Source organism: Osmia bicornis, chromosome 2 (genome assembly GCF_907164935.1).
Source record: "Osmia bicornis bicornis chromosome 2, iOsmBic2.1, whole genome shotgun sequence".
Taxonomy (NCBI): domain Eukaryota; kingdom Metazoa; phylum Arthropoda; class Insecta; order Hymenoptera; family Megachilidae; genus Osmia; species Osmia bicornis.
In genome coordinates this window covers 12,430,747-12,448,098 of record NC_060217.1, presented here as the reverse complement: position 1 = coordinate 12,448,098, position 17,352 = coordinate 12,430,747, and the positions used below count along the sequence as shown (strand labels likewise).

Genomic DNA, 17,352 nt, shown 5'->3' with positions numbered 1-17,352 from the left:
ATTGTAGTGAGCATGCGCTACAGATCCGGTCGTACCCATCGCTACCTCGAACAAGTGAGTTTCACGATTTGTTCGTTTTTCGTTCTTATATTTCGCTAGATCCGGTCAAAGCCATCACTATCCCGAACAAGTGAGTTTCACGATTTGTTCGTTTTTAGGTCTTATATTTCGCTATTTGCTTCGGGGTCCCTGACACCCCTTGGCTTAATATTGGTATGCAGCGTTGTTGGTGCCTCGGGGTCTCAGATACCCCGGATGCCAAAGAGTCGGTAAGCAGAGTGATTGGTGCTTGGGGTCCCTGAAACCCCGGATGCCAAAATGTCGGTGTCCGAACACTATCACCGGTGCTTTGGGGTTCCTGACACCCCAAGATGATACCATGTCGGTATGCAGAGATAGTCACGGGTGCTTAGGGGTCCCTGGCACCCCGGATGCTATATCACTGGTATACAAAGATAGTCACCGGCGTTTGGGGTCCTTAATACCCCAATATGATATCAGGTCGGTACGCAGAGGGTGTCATTAGCGCAGCGGCGTCCCTAACACCCCTCGATAATTCCAGGTCCGTATGAAGAGGGGACAATCAGTATAATTTTTTTCCACAGTTTATTTAATTTAATTAATTTATTTTTTTTTGCTTATTAAATAAGCTAATCGAAGGCGAATAACATGTATGATTATATCCCTCTTCTGGGTCTCAACCGAGAACCCCATTTATTTTACTTTTTCCAGTTATTTATATAATTTTATCCGTCATTACAGGCCAAGGCCATTTCAGTATCCCTTACATCGCTGCATTCCTTCCATCCCAGCATTCCTTACATTCCTGCAACCCTTAAATACCCTTTTTTTTTTTTTTTTTTTAACGTGGTGGAAATCTTCAGAAAGACACCTTCAGCCCCCCTGGGGAGGGGCCGGAGGTAGTGTGGGATTTTTACCCACTAAAACCACCACGGTGGCCTGCAGCAGGGCGGCAGGGAGGGTCCTTTGACCCTCCGCCATGTGCCAAACTCCGCCGACATCGGGGGCCACACCCGATGCCAGCACTCCTCGGGCCACGTGCAGTGGAGACTAGGGGCCCAGCCCCGGACCCTTACGGAATTCCTTTACATCCCTGCATTCTTTTCATCCATACATTCCTTACATCCCTTATATCCCTACATTCTTTTCAGTCCTGCGTTCCTTTCATCCCTACGTTCCTTTCATCCCTACATTCCTTCCATCTCTTCATCCCTTAAATCACTACATTCTTTCCATCCCTGCATTCCTTTCATCCCTACATTCTTTTCATCCCTACATTCCTTACATATCTGCATCCCTTATAATAAATATATTATAAAGACTGCATCGAGTAAAGGTAAGTAAAGGTGAGTAAAGGTAAGTACAGGTAAGTAAAGGTAATTTACCTTTATTTTCGCGAAAATTTCGAAAAAACAGCGCCCCCTAGCGGCAAAAATTTGAACTAAAAATCGATGTCGAATCAGCGCCCTCTGGTTTTGAAAAAAGGAACTAAATTTTGCTCAATTTTTGGCCCTCTAGCGGCAAAAATGTGAACTAAAATTTCGATGTCGAATCAGCGCCCTCTGGTTTTGGAAAAAGGAACTAAATTTTGCTCAATTTTTGGCCCTCTAGCGGCAAAAATGTGAACTAAAATTTCGATGTCGTATCAGCGCCCTCTGGTTTTGGAAAAAGGAACTAAATTTTGCTCAATTTTTGACCCTCTAGCGGCAAAAATGTGAACTAAAATTTCGATGTCGAATCAGCGCCCTCTGGGTTTGGAAAAAGGAACTAAATTTGTATAAAATTGCAGGCCTTAGAGCCACAAAAATTTCAACTCAATTTCTGAGAGGTACTGGTATGTATGGAATGCAGGAATATAAGTGATACAAGGATGTAAAGGATACAGGCATGTAAGGGATGCAGGGATGTAAGGAATGTTGGGATATAAAGAAGGCAGGAATGTAAGGAATGCAGAGTTGTAAGGGATGTAGAGATGTGAGGAATGCAGGGATGTAAGGGATGAAAACATGTCAGGAATGTCGGGATGTTAGGGATAAAGAGATGTAAGGAATGTGGGGATATAAGGGATGAAGCGATGTAAGTAATGTAGGGATGAAAAGAATGCAGAGATGTTAGGAATACTGAGATGTAAGGGTTGCTGGAATGTAAGGAATGCAGTGATATAAGGGTGCAGAGATATAGTGGTATCAGAGATATAAAGGGTGCAGACGGAAGTAATAAAACCAACACGTTCGTCCTCCTAAGAAGTTTATTCGCAGAAAATAAAATCTCGGCTCACATGTGTGACATTTGGGGTGTCAGAGACCGCGAAGTACCAGTGGATATCAACTGGGGTGTCAGAAACCCCTCAGTACCAGTGACACTGCATACAGCATTTTGGCATCTCTGGTCTCAGGGACGCTGATGTATCGGCAGCGCTCTCTGAACAAAGTCATATGTCTAATCTTGTTGGATCTGTAGTCACTGTTTTAGTTGGTTTTAGCGTGATTGACTTTTTACAGCAAAACACGTGGAGAAACAATAAACATGGCGGTAAATATTTGATTATGATTTATTAAAAATTATAATTGTTTAAGAATTTACAGCCTTTAATACTGTAATTGGTGGTAACGCGTTCGTCGATAAAATACTTCTAAATTTTTACCGGTTAACCTATATGCAGTGGATGTATTTATATTTTTAAATATCTAAATATTTATTAAGTGCATTGTTTTATTTAGTTATGTATTATAATGAAAACTATAACATAATCTTAATATATGTTGTAAGATTTTTTTTTACCTCTGTGCAATGCATATGAGGCTGGTTGTTATGGCAACTATGAGTTTGATCTATTTCTGTGTGAATTACATACTGAATGTAGGATGTTATTGTACTATACTAAGATTGTTGTATTTTTATTTCAGGCTGTTGCAGCTGCAAAAGTACAAGAAGTCCGTGAAATCACTAGGATAGAAAGAATTGGAGCACATTCCCATATTAGAGGCTTAGGATTAGATGATAGCTTAGAACCCCGTCATGTAATATATTTTGTTATTACTTGTTATCATTTTATAATTTCCTACATTAATTGAATGCGATCTCTTAGGTGTCACAGGGTATGGTTGGCCAGCTGATGGCACGCCGGGCTGCCGGTGTTGTCTTGGAAATGATTAAGGATGGTAAGATAGCAGGACGTACTATACTGTTGGCAGGTCAACCTGGCACTGGAAAGACTGCCATTGCTATGGGAATGGCACAAGCTTTAGGAATAGATACTCCGTTTACCTCAATGGCAGGTTCTGAAATATATTCCTTAGAGATGAGTAAAACCGAAGCTCTGACTCAAGCCATTAGAAAATCTATTGGTGTTAGAATCAAAGAGGAGACAGAAATTATAGAGGGTGAAGTGGTTGAAATTCAAGTGGATAGGCCTGCCACAGGTGTTGGTGCTAAAGTTGGTAAACTAACGCTGAAAACAACAGAAATGGAAACGATCTATGATCTGGGAAATAAAATGATTGACAGCTTAATGAAAGAGAAAGTATGTTTTCTTTGATTTTTCCTTAGGTTTCGATCGTTGAACTGCTTGTAAAATATTTCTTTACCTCAGGTACAAGCCGGTGACGTAATAACGATCGACAAAGCCACAGGAAAGATCAATAGACTCGGTCGATCGTTCACCAGAGCTCGGGACTACGATGCAACCGGCTCGCAAACGCGTTTTGTACAATGTCCCGAGGGAGAGTTACAAAAACGCAAAGAAGTTGTACATACAGTAACGTTGCACGAAGTCGACGTTATAAACAGTAGGACTCACGGATTTCTTGCGTTATTCTCTGGTGATACAGGAGAGATTAAATCAGAAGTACGAGATCAAATAAACGCCAAAGTTGCCGAATGGCGGGAAGAAGGAAAAGCGGAAATCGTTCCGGGTGTTTTGTTCATCGACGAGGTTCACATGCTCGATATCGAATGCTTCTCGTTCCTTAACCGTGCGCTCGAGAACGAAATGGCACCTGTCGTGATTATGGCTACGAATAGAGGTATTCCATTTCACTTTGCTTCATTTTAATTCACGCAAGATTAATTGCCGGATGTTGCAGGTATAACAAGAATCAGGGGAACAAACTACAAAAGTCCTCATGGTATTCCAATAGACTTGTTGGATCGTATGATTATTGTCCCTACGAGTCCGTATCAGGAAAAGGAATTGAAGGAAATCTTAAAGATAAGATGCGAGGAAGAAGATTGCGAAATGGCAGACGATGCTTTAACAGTTCTTACTAGAATAGCGTTAGAAACGTCGTTAAGATACGCGATTCAATTAATTACCACCGCTTCTCTCGTCAGTAGACGAAGAAAAAGTACCGAAGTAATTTCTTCGTCAAATTTACCTTGTATCCTTGAACAATCACGAAAACAGTTCTCGTAACTTGTTAACATTTCTTTCAGGTTAATATAGATGACGTAAAGCGTGTTTATTCACTGTTTCTCGATGAAAATAGATCAACGCAGTTTCTCAAAGAATACCAAGACGACTTCCTGTTTAATGAAATACGTAAGTAACTCCGGCAAATAAAAATTATGTTATGTTAGTCATATTTCTTTATGGAATCTTTTTATGTTCCAGCGGATGAAGCGATGGAAATATCGTAACTACAAATAAATTATACACGTTACAACCTTATGTTAAGTGTTCGTGATTGTTTACTTCATCAGCCGGGATCCCAGTATCAAGAGCATGTGAACGTGATATCAGAAACGATGATTATATTTCAAATTAAATACAAAAACTTAACAAATTCTGTTTTTATACTTGCTACGATTTGGTTTAAAAACTTTTGATTTTATGTTCATCTGTTACAACTGTCAATAAATTTACCAAAAAAAAATATATATATATAACTTACATTAATCGTAGAGGTAAATTAATTTTTGGCGTGAAGTTTCCGTTACTGCATGAGATGCAACATTACAGTTACAATCGCACGTTGCTGTACAACACCAACGAATTTCCATTGCATCGTCGACGATAGACTTTTAAACGCGCCACGAAAAAGTTTATCGCGATGGACTCGAGGAGAGGTCAGCTGGTAACTCGCATGCGTTACCATTTACCTTACGTTTTCTTCTCCTGGTTCTTCTTAACTGTAACAAAATTAACAAACGTTAACGATTGCTGCTTAATCGATTGGTGTCCATTCTGCTTACTCGTTATCAATTTTAGTCCACCCTCTGGCTTGAACGACAACTGGGCCTTTTTGTCTTTCGATATGAATCCCAAACCGTATTCCACCTTGTACACCGGCAGAGGAATTACCGTGGATGAAACTGGTACCATCACTGAAACAAAGGAAGCATTTTACACTCGTGTGTAATCGGTGAAATTCTTTGGAAACTAGAAAAACTGTAAGCGGAGTACGTAACGTTAGAAATGCAGCAAAGAAGAATCGCGAATTGACGTTGGAAAATCGAAAGGTCAGAGCACGTATACGGTGAAGGTATTAGAAGGTTTTGGATCGCGCAACTATTCCGTCAGCTGGAATGCCATACTGAACCGTATCGAGTGGTATTTACGCGGATTAATTATCATACCAGCTAGCAAGTCGCAGAACCGATACAGCTTGGTATGCGCAGTGATTCTCAGGTACCTTTACCGAGTCAACGCTGAAAGTTTTGAGAATCTGTTAGTTATTTTCAATCAGAAATGAATACAGTAAATATAGTATTTGAAAGATTTTCAGCTAACGTTACGCAACGGAAGGCGAACACATTTTAGTTTCTTTTTTTTTCTTTTTTATATCGAACAGGAGGGAAGGTTTTAGGTATACCAGTTTTAGACTCGTCGATCCAATTAAGCATACTACCCAGTCTTCCTTTATGCAACATTGTACAGAGTGTCCCAAAAGAGCTTATGCAACTGATCAAAGAATATATTAAAACTACAAAATACATTCTTTTTAAATCGTATGAGTTGTTTTATGGAGTACGGAATATTTACACGTTTCGGATATTTCTACATCAAAGCCAATTATAGTATTTGCCAAACAAACAGAGTACCCTCCTTGAAAGCCTATTAATACCCTTTTAAACTCCTCGATGCCGCGGTTATTGACAGAAAACCGATCGATAGGTCTCTGATCGTTACGTGTCTTAATAAACGGAAAGTTAATAATACAGGAAATATATTAAATTTAATTAAAATCCTATTGTACGCGCTTAGATTGACCTAATTTCGCCATTAGGGGGTTGAACTTCCGAGTTGATCAAACTCGGAACAAGTTTCAAGTCGTCGCTAAGTTTCGTTAAGCAATCACGGTGTTTTGCAAAGTAGAAAGGGCAACAATCGACGCGAATATCTTTCAGATGTCCCTCTGCGTTTCCACTATCACAGTGCAGCACGAGTAAATCCTTTCGAATCGTTGATTCGCGTGACGATTGCACTTGCCGTAACATTGTTGCAATCGCCTTCGATCTACTTTCCGTTCGTCTTTAATCGCGTACGGATAGTCAAGGACGATTCGTTCGAGATGTACCGACTATCTTCTCGGTGGAAAGAGGATCTAGAGATTTGCTTTTCCGGCTGTTCGCGACGGGATAAGATATCCCCATTGCTGCATAGCCGAGGTACGAAGTGGGTCTGAGAACGGAGGGAATGGGTTTATTAATCTTCGTCTGGTCGCGGAGGCAAAGTGGAAAATTAGAAGGCGCGAAGCGGCTCGCGTGAACCGAACGCAACATCTTTAAAGTGTTTGCTGCGGCAGTTTGTCATTTCTTTTTTTAACGTTATTGCATAAATTAGAATGGCAGAGAGGGGAATTGAGATTGCCGTGCTAATGGCCTGACGAATAGCCGCTTCGAAATTTTTTATTTTCTACATTTTATCCTTGAGATCGATTAATATTATAATTTTGCTTGGAATAATAATTAGCTGCGATGTATAGAGACGTTAATTACCCAGAAATTAGTAGCGTTTCAATTCTCTGATGGAATTTTAATATTAACACTTTGACTGCCACGCTAAAACCATTGAAAATTCATTATATTTTTATCCACAATTTCAAGTATCTAATACAAGTATTTGCAATTAAGTAAGTCAAAGAATTTCTAATAATTCCTATTGAAATTCAAGCGTCACCCATATATGGGTAACGTGGTGCTCAAAGTGTTAACAGCGAAGCAACATCTCAGGGCTATTAAATAGTCGATAACTTAATGTTACTAATAATCCAATAACTCGAAGTTACTAATCGCCCGATAACTCGATTCGCCTAACGACCTAATAACTCAATGGAATTAGCTTTCTTAACCCGTCCCTCGAAATACAAGCCCTGCCCATTCCGAACGTATATTTCTGATCTTCCTCGCTTCCTGTACCTGTTAATTTAATCAAGGCTTCTGAATCTATTTCAAAATTAAATCCAGAAATACATCTTTTGTTTTGATAAATATGGTGAATCCAGTGATGGAGAAGATCCTGGAGAGAAAGGATCAACAAGGGAGGAGACGCACGTGTTTATAGAGCCTAGAAGAATACGCGATCTACTTTGATGGTATCCTGATGGCCTCGCTATAATCGAAGCCCACGCTGTTCGCCAACTGACATCACCGTTCCGTTATTCTCACCTGTCAAACTCAAGGAAATTCCGACTTTTCGAGATCGCTCTTTATTTGGTCAACGACGAAACGCGTCCTCCAATCTGAATCATCGAACAATCGGATTCTGTAACGTAACGAAATACATTTGTCCGTCAACTTTCCATTCATCCTCGGTCCGGTCTGAGTAACAGGACAAACATGGCTCGAGAAATTAACGTGCCATCGGTGTTGCACGAATTAGTCATCGGTAGTTAGATCATAGGCTACACCTGTTTATCGTGGTTCACGTGTTAGAAGAATTCTTAGCGATTACCTAAGCCGTTCCAAGTTGCTATCTACGTCGTTCAATTAGTAATTAAATGAGGTATTGTAAAGATGTCAATAGAAGAAGAAGAACTGGAGTGTATCGATCTGCCGAGGCAACAATTAAGGTGAAAGTTTTTGTAGGTCTGAGATGTTCCTGCCCGACCAAGACCTCGATCTCCGTTGAGATCGGAGAAAGAGAAATTAAGACTTTCGATTTTTGAGGAAATTGAAAGGAGATTCAAAGTAGCTCCATTCGTCGCAATCTGTCGCTAAGTCAGTAATTAAGTTATAACAAATTCTAAATCAACATTAAAAAGGCGCGAAAGAAAATCTTAAAATATTGACTGACCTGGTTCGAACACGTTATCCTGATTCCTCTTGTAAATCGTGGGTTTCGCGTGTGTCATCGCGATCATCGCGAGGAAACAAACCAAAAGGATCCTCGAAACACCTGACATGATTTCGCGCGAGAAATAATAATTTTTTTGCAAAACGAAATGCACCGATCGAAGAGAATGAACTTTGCGCGCGACGTTGCTTCGCTCGGCGATGTTTGGACCGGCACTACGCTGCGCAAAGACTAAAGAGGTGAAAACACTTGCCACGAGTGGGGAAAGCTGGGGATAAACAACGAAGAATCGCCACTCTCCGCTGACTTGTAGTCAAACTTGAGCAATACCTTGACTTTCCCTACTTTTCCTTGCGTTTTCCACTTGGAAAGGAATATTTTCCTTGCGTTATAGGAAATAAGTGCCGAGGAGTGGCAGAGAAAGAAATTAAAATAATTGTAATTAATGCCATCCAGCGAGTACTTTCAATTTCAAAGGAATCGATCCGCAACGATACAATTTCTCCGATTGCTTTTCAAAGAGACGAATTGTGTCTGGGCGGTGTAAAGGCAGAAATCACGCGTCAAACTTGTGCCACTCTGCGAGACAAGGGTTGAAAAGAAAGGGAGAAAAGGCAGAGAGAAGGGAAATAGGAAAAGGCTGGCGTGGCCTGCGGCATCCACGAGGCCCGACATCGCGTCGCGTGAATAGCGAATAGCGAAGCCGAATAGAAGCCACGGTCGTTCCTCCTCCAATCTCTCTCGATCCTTTCACTTTTTAACCCAGTTTCCATTGTTGGACAGGCAGCCAGGTCGTTCCTGTCACGCCTGCCGACTACCGATTCAACCAGCCTCGTAATTAACGCTGTATCGTCCGCTTCCCTTTTCCTCTCCATCTTCTCCGGTCGCTTTCTTTCTAGCGCCAGCTTTTCCTCCCGCTCCGCGCATCGAACAATGCGTTTTTCACGGCGATATCGCCCGCGATTCTCGCGTTTCACACGAATCTCCCACACGATTGGGATATTCTCCGACGATTTTCATTTTTCTTCCGCCGTGAACGAGCGAGGAGGAGGCTGGTGGATAGGGCGTTAACCCTTTACCTACGACGTGCCTCGACTGAAAATCGCTGAAGGGAGGATTCTTTAAAAAGGAATCCAGAAAATCCTTTTATATTAGATCAGCGGTCACCAAACTATCCGGCCCTTCAAACAATTTCATTCGACCCTGCGAAGAAATATTAATTTTATAAAATTTTATCATTTACTTGCGAATACACGACAACGATTCTTCTATTGTTCTATCGTAATTTGGTATAAGTTATAAGATTTCTTTGTCTCTCACGTTGTCCGTGTTTTTAAGAATTTCAATCCGGCCCGTTTCTCAAAAAGTTTGGTGGCCCCTGTATTAGATGATTTCCGAGGAGAAAGAAAGAATGTACGTTCCCAGAGGAGAAACGTCTCGAGATTATCTTACAAACTTCATCTATGTTATCTTTTAGAAAACAGAAGGCGAGGTTGTCTGTCTGCTGTTGGCTGCGATTAAGATCGCCACTCGGATGGGAGTCGAAAATTGAAAGGACAATGGCTGGAATAGGCTTGCGAGGCGTGCACGTTGACACATCCGTCTGGTGCCAGCTATAATCTAGCCGTTTCGTGTATCTAGAATATACGGCAAGCGAAATTATTCCTTCCACCCTCTTCCCGCCGGTGTCAGCAGCGGATCAGAAAGGTGTACGTGACAGGAATCCGGTCTAAACGAGCAGGCAAATGGTCCGTGAAACTGTCGCCTCGTCGGAGCAGCTTCGAAACAAGGAATGTAGTCGAAATTTTTAGGCAATCGATTGATCAGGTTATTTCCGAAATTTCTTTCTTTCTCGAACGATGAAAAGGAGGCTTGGAAACGTAACATTCAGAAGGGTGCAGGAGATATCTGGATATCCGGATTTTACACGAGTGTGCACTCAGTGAAGCACAATGGACTGCCCGGTGACTAAGCCGCATTTCCGGGATACGGGAGAAGTTTTCTATTCTCCCTGTCTATGTTCGCTCGTTGCTTCCGTGCTTTCCTTCCACCGACAACCCCGTGATTAATGAACGATCGCTAGCTGAAAATCTTCGGACCTCGGGATCCAGCATTTCCAGACGGAAAACAGTTCTCCTGTTCTGCTATTCTGATTGGAATCTTCGAAAATCTCGATTTAACGCGGTGGAAGGAAGAGAATTTTGTATTTAGAATGATATTCGCGTAGAATAATTTCCAGGCGAAAGGATGTAAATTTGTCTGGCGACTATCGAGGAATTTTTTGCAATTAGCATTCGTCGTGGACGCTGAAGCGTGTCTCTTCTATCTGAATCCCCGTGAAAAGGTCCATCGAAACCGTGCACGTCAATTCCGTTTGACGGCTGTCGAGCGATCTTCCCGAATACCGGATACGATATTCGATGAATCAATACCGGAGAGTTTCAAGCTAGTGAATTATTTTAAGCAATTAAGGTTCCCTGCTAGTCGGCAGATTCCTTCTTCCTAAGTTCAATCACCAAATGATTGTGGTCCGACCAGGGATATCCCAGATGCTGACGCTGACTCGTTTCCGTTTCGGAACCGACTTAGTTTCCGATCGTGATTTATCGGAAGGCAAGTTTGAATGGTATTAAAAAGTTTCCGAGGGAAGGTTCGTTCTCTCTTGTGTATCTCGAGCGTTCTCTAATAGAAAACACAGGAGTATTGGAAGTCAGGGATCGGAACGAGGGCAAGTGGGGAAAATGATAGAAAAATGAGGCTGTCGAACGATCTCCGGATAGCTCATATTTCTTCGATGTATCTTCCGTTGGTCCGGCTCGTTTCACGATGAAAATGGCTTCGCAAAGGGCTCGCCGGAGGATGATCATCGATAAAGGTGAAAGCAACCAGCGGTTCCGCGTGCCACTGGCAAATCAACCTATCGACCCTCCTATCTACCTTGTTTCTGCTTCCGTCTCGCCCTGTTACACCCGCTCGATGCTTCGTTTCGACTGTACATAAGTGGGCTTACGAGCAAGCAACAAAAGGACCAAGAGGAAAGTATATGGAAATGCAAGTTGAATACGTCAGCGGTGGGAAACGGACTAAAGTAGATAACAGAGTAAACAGGAAAGACACGGGATGGCGGTGTTAAAATCGGTGCAACGCTCGTGTAAATCAAGGGAACGAGGGAGAGATATTCACTGGCAGGCATCAGCGTGTAACACGCGTGCGCGCGATTACGCGTATCCCTGACAAATAACCGAACACACCGGTTCCGGCGTCCCTCACGACCGTTCCCGACCGCCACACTCGTTGGGGTTGGCGGACATTTCGACAAGGATGAACGCGACGCAAAGGAGGGGAACGGGAGAGAGAGATGTGGATAGGAGGAGATGGAGAACAGAGGAGAAAGGTATACAAATGACGAGGGAAAATCGAAGAGAGAGAGAGAAATGGGTGGCGGTAAGAAGGGTGTACTACCCCTTGCAAGAGCCGAGTCTTACCGCGTTAATTGCAAGTACTTCCCTCGGGGTACCGCAACGGGTATACAGTTCCACCCACCTTGCAGCTTCCACCCTTATCCAGTAGGGTTTAAGGGTACGCAGGGATGATTCGCGCACCCCTTTTTCCCTTTTCATGCTCACCCGGCTCCTTTCATTCCTCGCCAGTGGTTAAAATATTAGGATTTCCCCGAGGTCTCGTGCGTTCGTGTTAGGGCTATCGCGGCAAACCTCCTCCTCCTCCTCCTCCTCCCTTATTTTTTCCCTTCTTTTTTTGCGGTGACTCGTCAACGGCTCGACGCGACGCTGCTCCAGCCGATTCCGCTCTCGAAAACTCTCTCTCTCTCTCTTTCCTTACTCCTTGACACCCTCGTTCGAAGCAACGGGCCAAGATTCGAATCAAAAGCCACCTCTTTTTCTCTCTTCGAACTCTATGGATTCTCTCGATAACAGCGTCCCTCAAACGTTTGTGATTTATTTTAAAAATGAAAGAAGATACGAAAATTCCAAGCTCAAAACGACTCGATATTCTACTTCCAACTAGAAGCAAGTTTCGAAACCGTGTTACAATTTTTTCAAGCGACTATTTTTTTTACTCGGTAAGACGTGTCAGAAAGGAACGAAAGGGAGAAAAGGAAGAAGGGTGGTTTCACGGTGGCAGATGCGAGACACCGGAATGTAGAACGTACTAAATTACTTTCATCTGAAGTGCTCGTATTTTTCATCCGTGCATTCCCCGCTTGTTACGCTCGCACGCCTCTAATTATCAAGTTATTGCAAAACGAGCGTGATTACCGCCGGCGTCCAAAGGAAACGCGTTTGATCGTTACTTTTCCACGCGTTTCCTTAACTCTTTGTATCCCCAACCATTTTCTACTTCGAGCTTTAAATTAATGCAACGCAAATGGTATTTCGTGCTACTTTTAAATCATTAAATTCTCTGTCTTTAGAGTAATCAGTGTAATCTCGATAATTACTGAAGTTCGCTTCGAAAGAGAGAGGAGGAAGAAGGACTTTAGAAAGGCTCGACCCCCATTATTCTAAGTGAAATCACGGTGGTAATTTATTTATAAACTCTTGATGGCAATGCTCCGTGTCGAAGTTCGTACTTAAAGGAGCCGGCTTGTGTATTGTGCCCCGTGGGAGCTGGCTAACAGACCCTCGTGATTTACCACGCCCCAGGCTCTATGTACGGAATACACATTTAATAGAGATCGCATTTACGGCTGCATAAATCAAACTACCGCGGCAACATCGACTTTGCAACGTCAAGCTCGCGTTGCATTTCATTTCGCCGCGTCCACCATCGCTCTCGAGCGTCCAGACGCATGGGACACGCGATGTAATGGAATATAAACGACATCGAAACGTGTAAATTTTTATAAAAAGATCGTGGTTACGGAACGATCGAATGATAAACGAGATAAATGGAAGGTTAAGAAGAAAATGATCTTATTTTCACAGACGTCTAGACGAACGTTTCTCTTTGACGAAGATCTTTCGAGGGCGTAAAGAGTGGCTTAACCTTTGAAGAAGAAGAAAAAGAAGAGAAACGCCCTTTGCTCTCGAGGAGGAGATATTAGGAAAAATGTAAAGGTAATAGCAGTTTGAGGAACGGCGAAGAAAACGGATGGACAAGCAAAAAGCCGATGAGAAGAGAGCATCAAAGAGGCTGGAGGGAAAAGAAAGAAAGGTGAAAGAAGGTTGGCAACGAATAAGAAGAGGGCTGTTTCAAGTGTCTGCTGCTGTTCTGCCCTGTGTTAACACTTTACGCCTCCCTTTTTACCTATTACCATCCCCACTTAGGAACTTTCCCGCGAATATGGACGGTCCGGCTCGTAAAATACAGCCGCCTCTACTTTCGAGCGATACCCCGGCTGCAATACCTTCCGAATGAGAAAACTTTCCCCGGAATCTCACCGTTCGATATTTCTTGGCCGCGAATCAACTTGCCAACTGCCGGAAATATCTCGTTCAATCGGAATTTGATACGATTTCTAGCGATAGAAGACAAGAAAATTTTTCTAAATTTTAATTTTTATCCATAGAACAGCGAAAGGGTTAATAACCTTATTTAAACCTAGACGAGCGCAGGCGGATCGATGAGTGTTATTAGATTCTGGCAGACAGCAGGAGGCAGTATGCATTGCTGGGCAAACAATGCTCGTTCCGAGGACTCGCCACGGTGCAGGATGCTTCAGACTGCATTCAGCTTCCGGTAGCCGTTCTCCAGTCGGATGCAAGTGGTGCGCCGTGTACGAACGACCGTGTCGTCTGCGGTGTACGGTGAATAGGCTCAGGCCAAGTGCCAACTTTCAACTTTGTTTACTCGTTCCGTGTACGATACGAGCAGAGCGCAACCAACCGTCGATTCTACCTTTTAGTGCAACACGTTGCGTTGCTATCGTTTCGAAAAAAAAAAAATAAAAAAATAAAAATCTTCCGACGTCAATGAAGCTCGTCTGGTTTTCAGCGTTACGTGGCTTGATTTTCGACGAAATTAAAGCAAAAGCACCAGAGACAGAGGCGAATGGTTATCGCGTATCTTTCATTTCGAGCAACAGGCATATCGGTCCATCTGGATGGGGATGAACGATATATCCCTAACTCTGACGCTAACTAGTCGGCGCAGAGGAACAGTTTGTAATAAGGGATGGATAGAGGGCTGGATGGAGCGAGCGAACACGAATGATACAAATGAATAGCGCGTACAGAGATTTCAATGAGCGTATCTCTGCCGGAATAATGTAAACACGGAGGCAGAGCCGGACACGGTACGGATACACCTGCAGCCGTGTTTGCGCGAGGCCCGAGTGCAGTCTGCGGAGGGTGCATCGACCTTTAAACCCCGGAGATTTAATTCCTGCCTGCATCGCAACGTCTCCCCCGTGTATCTCACTTCGACGCGTTCCACGATTTACGCGCCGGACGAATGCCAAAGAATAATGCCTTTTCGACCGTCTTCTTTAAAAGCTAAGGGGGTATTTCTGTTCGATCGTTGCTATAATTTCGGACGATTTATTAACCGAACCGTATTTATAGCGATTAACTGCGGAAGACAGTGCCGAAACTCCGGAAAAGGCAATTAATCCTTGGTGGCCCGAACTGTCGGGACCGGAAGGAAGGTCTCCGTATCGGTTTATTTCGTATCCCTCGCTCGAATACCGAAACTAACAAGTACTTGACGTTAAAATTCCACCGAACAGAGTGTAGCCGAGCAAGGAAATTCCGATCGTCCAGTTCCCAACCCTTTTCATCCGACCGTTTCGCGGCAGATCAAAGGCAAAGACCTGTTAATTTACGCGTGTACAATTAACCGAACTCCGCCGGTGCTCTTTGCAGACGTATTCGCGGATTTTCCTCCTTTTCCGACGATATTAATTGTCCTTCGTTTGTCGCAGATTTTCCTGGACGCATCAGAAAGAAACTGGTATTTTATTTATTTATTTCAAATGGTATTTTATGCCGAACGAGGAGGAAAAGCGGGGATTCATTGAATTTACGAGCGAACGAAATGGCAGTTCATTTTAATCGGTCGATTGTTCATTTCGTTTCTACCTGGACCGAATGAACGCGATGGATTCGAATAGCTTTTATCGGCGGACCTGTTAAAAATTGTATTTTGACAAATGAAACAATTTCGCCTCTTTTACGCCTCGATTTGGCATCGATCGATTCTGGTACGCGGTTTTAATCTGTAATAATTGCGAGTCGATCAACCGAACCTCGCTGATTATTAATTGACGAGGTATCGGCGATAGTCTATCGTATTGTGGTTTGACGGTGATTCTATTTGATGACGTATAAATACGCGAAAGGATTGACCCTTCTCCCCAATTTATTGTTTCCCCAAAAAAAAAAAAAAGAAACAATTTAAACTAAGGGAATCTTCGAACTTCCAGAGCGTTCGTTCAAACCTTAGTCGACATAAAATTCGTTTTACGATCGCATAAAAGAAACAGTCGAGTCGATTTCTCGTTTGGCACATAGTAGATACACCGTTGAATCTATAAAAATAGGAATCGAGTTCGCTACGGGGATGGAAGATTTACGAAAGAGAAATGGAAAAAGAAGCTGGTTGTCAGTCGGTCAGAACTAGATGGTAAGAAGCCATCCCCCAGGAGCTTTCCGGTGTCAGACGCTTCCTGTGTTCCTATCTGCCTCTATATACCTATCGATCCTCGCTCTGCACCCTCCTCTTTGTCCCATCCGACTGTCCTCCCTCTCTTTCGCCCTCCCTCTGCCCTTCCGCACCCTCCAGTCCTCGATCTATATTGCATTCGTACCCCTCTACAACCGAGCTATCCTCGCTCCAGCCATAACGTTCAGGGTAATTTTCCTTGCATATTTATATGCACGTCTCATCGTGAAAAGTGCCTACCTTAAATGCTCCTTCTTTTTCTTACGCTTTTACCTTTACCTTTACGTTTCTTCACTTTTTACACCGGTTCAACAGCGTTTAACTCGTTGACTCCTCCAGTTCTGAGCGGACGCTTCGCGCCCCTGTTGAAAATTTCGTTACACATAAATGTCATCGTTCGAAAGGTAACTGGAATACCCTTTTTCATTCACCCTGTACGGATCGCTGACCGAGGACTCGCGAGAAAGTTGTTGCGGATGTCCATCTCGTGGAGGGTAAAAGTGCCCACCATAAAAACACCCTACAGGGAATCGTTCAGAACGAAAGTTTTAGGATTCACCCTTTTCGAGCTTCCTGGTTCAAAGGAAACATTTACAATCAAGTAGAAGAAATAATTTTTGATTTTTTTTTTGGTTTTTTTTTTTGGTAAAATTATTCGGTCTCTAATGAGGCGATCGAATCAAGCTGCTTCACGCGATCGCCAAGTTGTTCAACGATAATTAGAATGCCGAGGGGCACGCAGGGTGTGCATATTCGAGCAGGTGGAAAGCAGCGAGCGCTATACACGCTTTCGTTAATAATTAATCGGCTAAATGATTAATCAGCATCCAACCGACCAAACTGTCTGTGACTTAACTCTGTCCGATTCGCTCATGAATAATGCATCGCGTTGATGTAACTTCGGGGTTTACTTCGATCGCAACAGTCGATAGTGGCCTAGAAAACAACCTTATCTTCCTAAGAGATTTGCATGAAGAAACTTGAACCTCCTACCTGTTTACTTTAATCCATTCTACTTGCTCGCCACGGGATTTGATTGGATATCATACCAAGCTCAGCTCGCGGAAAAGAAATTTTTGTGAAATTTTAAGAATCTAAGATGCCGAACACGTAGAGGGAAATCGTTTGACACGGGTCATCGTGTACCATCCGAGCGGAGTGCAAAGTAATTTCCGGGAGAAACAAGGGCTGCGTTTACACGTAAAAATGAGTGTTTGGCGAACCTTTCAACCACCCTCTTACCCGTTGCAACAAAATTTCGCCGAAAGACTGCTTCCTGCCTTCTCAAGATCTAAGTATATACGCCCTCTAAAAGTAATAAATTCCATTTACTTAAATTAAAAATCGACAACTGCTTGCTGCTAACCTTTTAATTATTTCCTTCTTTCTTTCTTCTTTCTCCGTCAAGAACCATTTATACCAACAGGTGCAATGGAATTAAATTGTGTCCATGTGCGAAAATAATTTCTATT

At 42.9% G+C, this 17,352-nt stretch overlaps 2 protein-coding genes across 2 annotated transcripts; one reads left to right on the top strand and one right to left on the bottom strand.

Annotated features, from left to right (window-relative positions):
- The first annotated feature begins 2,427 nt into the window (after positions 1-2,427).
- LOC114879241 (ruvB-like 2) lies at positions 2,428-5,073 on the top strand. Its single transcript, XM_029193996.2, has 7 exons — positions 2,428-2,553; positions 2,928-3,041; positions 3,110-3,544; positions 3,614-4,046; positions 4,107-4,375; positions 4,456-4,561; positions 4,634-5,073. Exons 1-7 carry the CDS (start codon positions 2,548-2,550, stop codon positions 4,657-4,659), a joined length of 1,389 nt encoding a protein of 462 aa, XP_029049829.1. The 5' UTR covers positions 2,428-2,547; the 3' UTR covers positions 4,660-5,073.
- LOC114879244 lies at positions 4,754-8,562 on the bottom strand. Its single transcript, XM_029193998.2, has 3 exons — positions 8,258-8,562; positions 5,215-5,346; positions 4,754-5,151 (listed from the first exon to the last, which is right to left on the bottom strand). Exons 1-3 carry the CDS (start codon positions 8,364-8,366, stop codon positions 5,123-5,125), a joined length of 270 nt encoding a protein of 89 aa, XP_029049831.2. The 5' UTR covers positions 8,367-8,562; the 3' UTR covers positions 4,754-5,122.
- Positions 8,563-17,352: the final 8,790 nt, after the last annotated feature.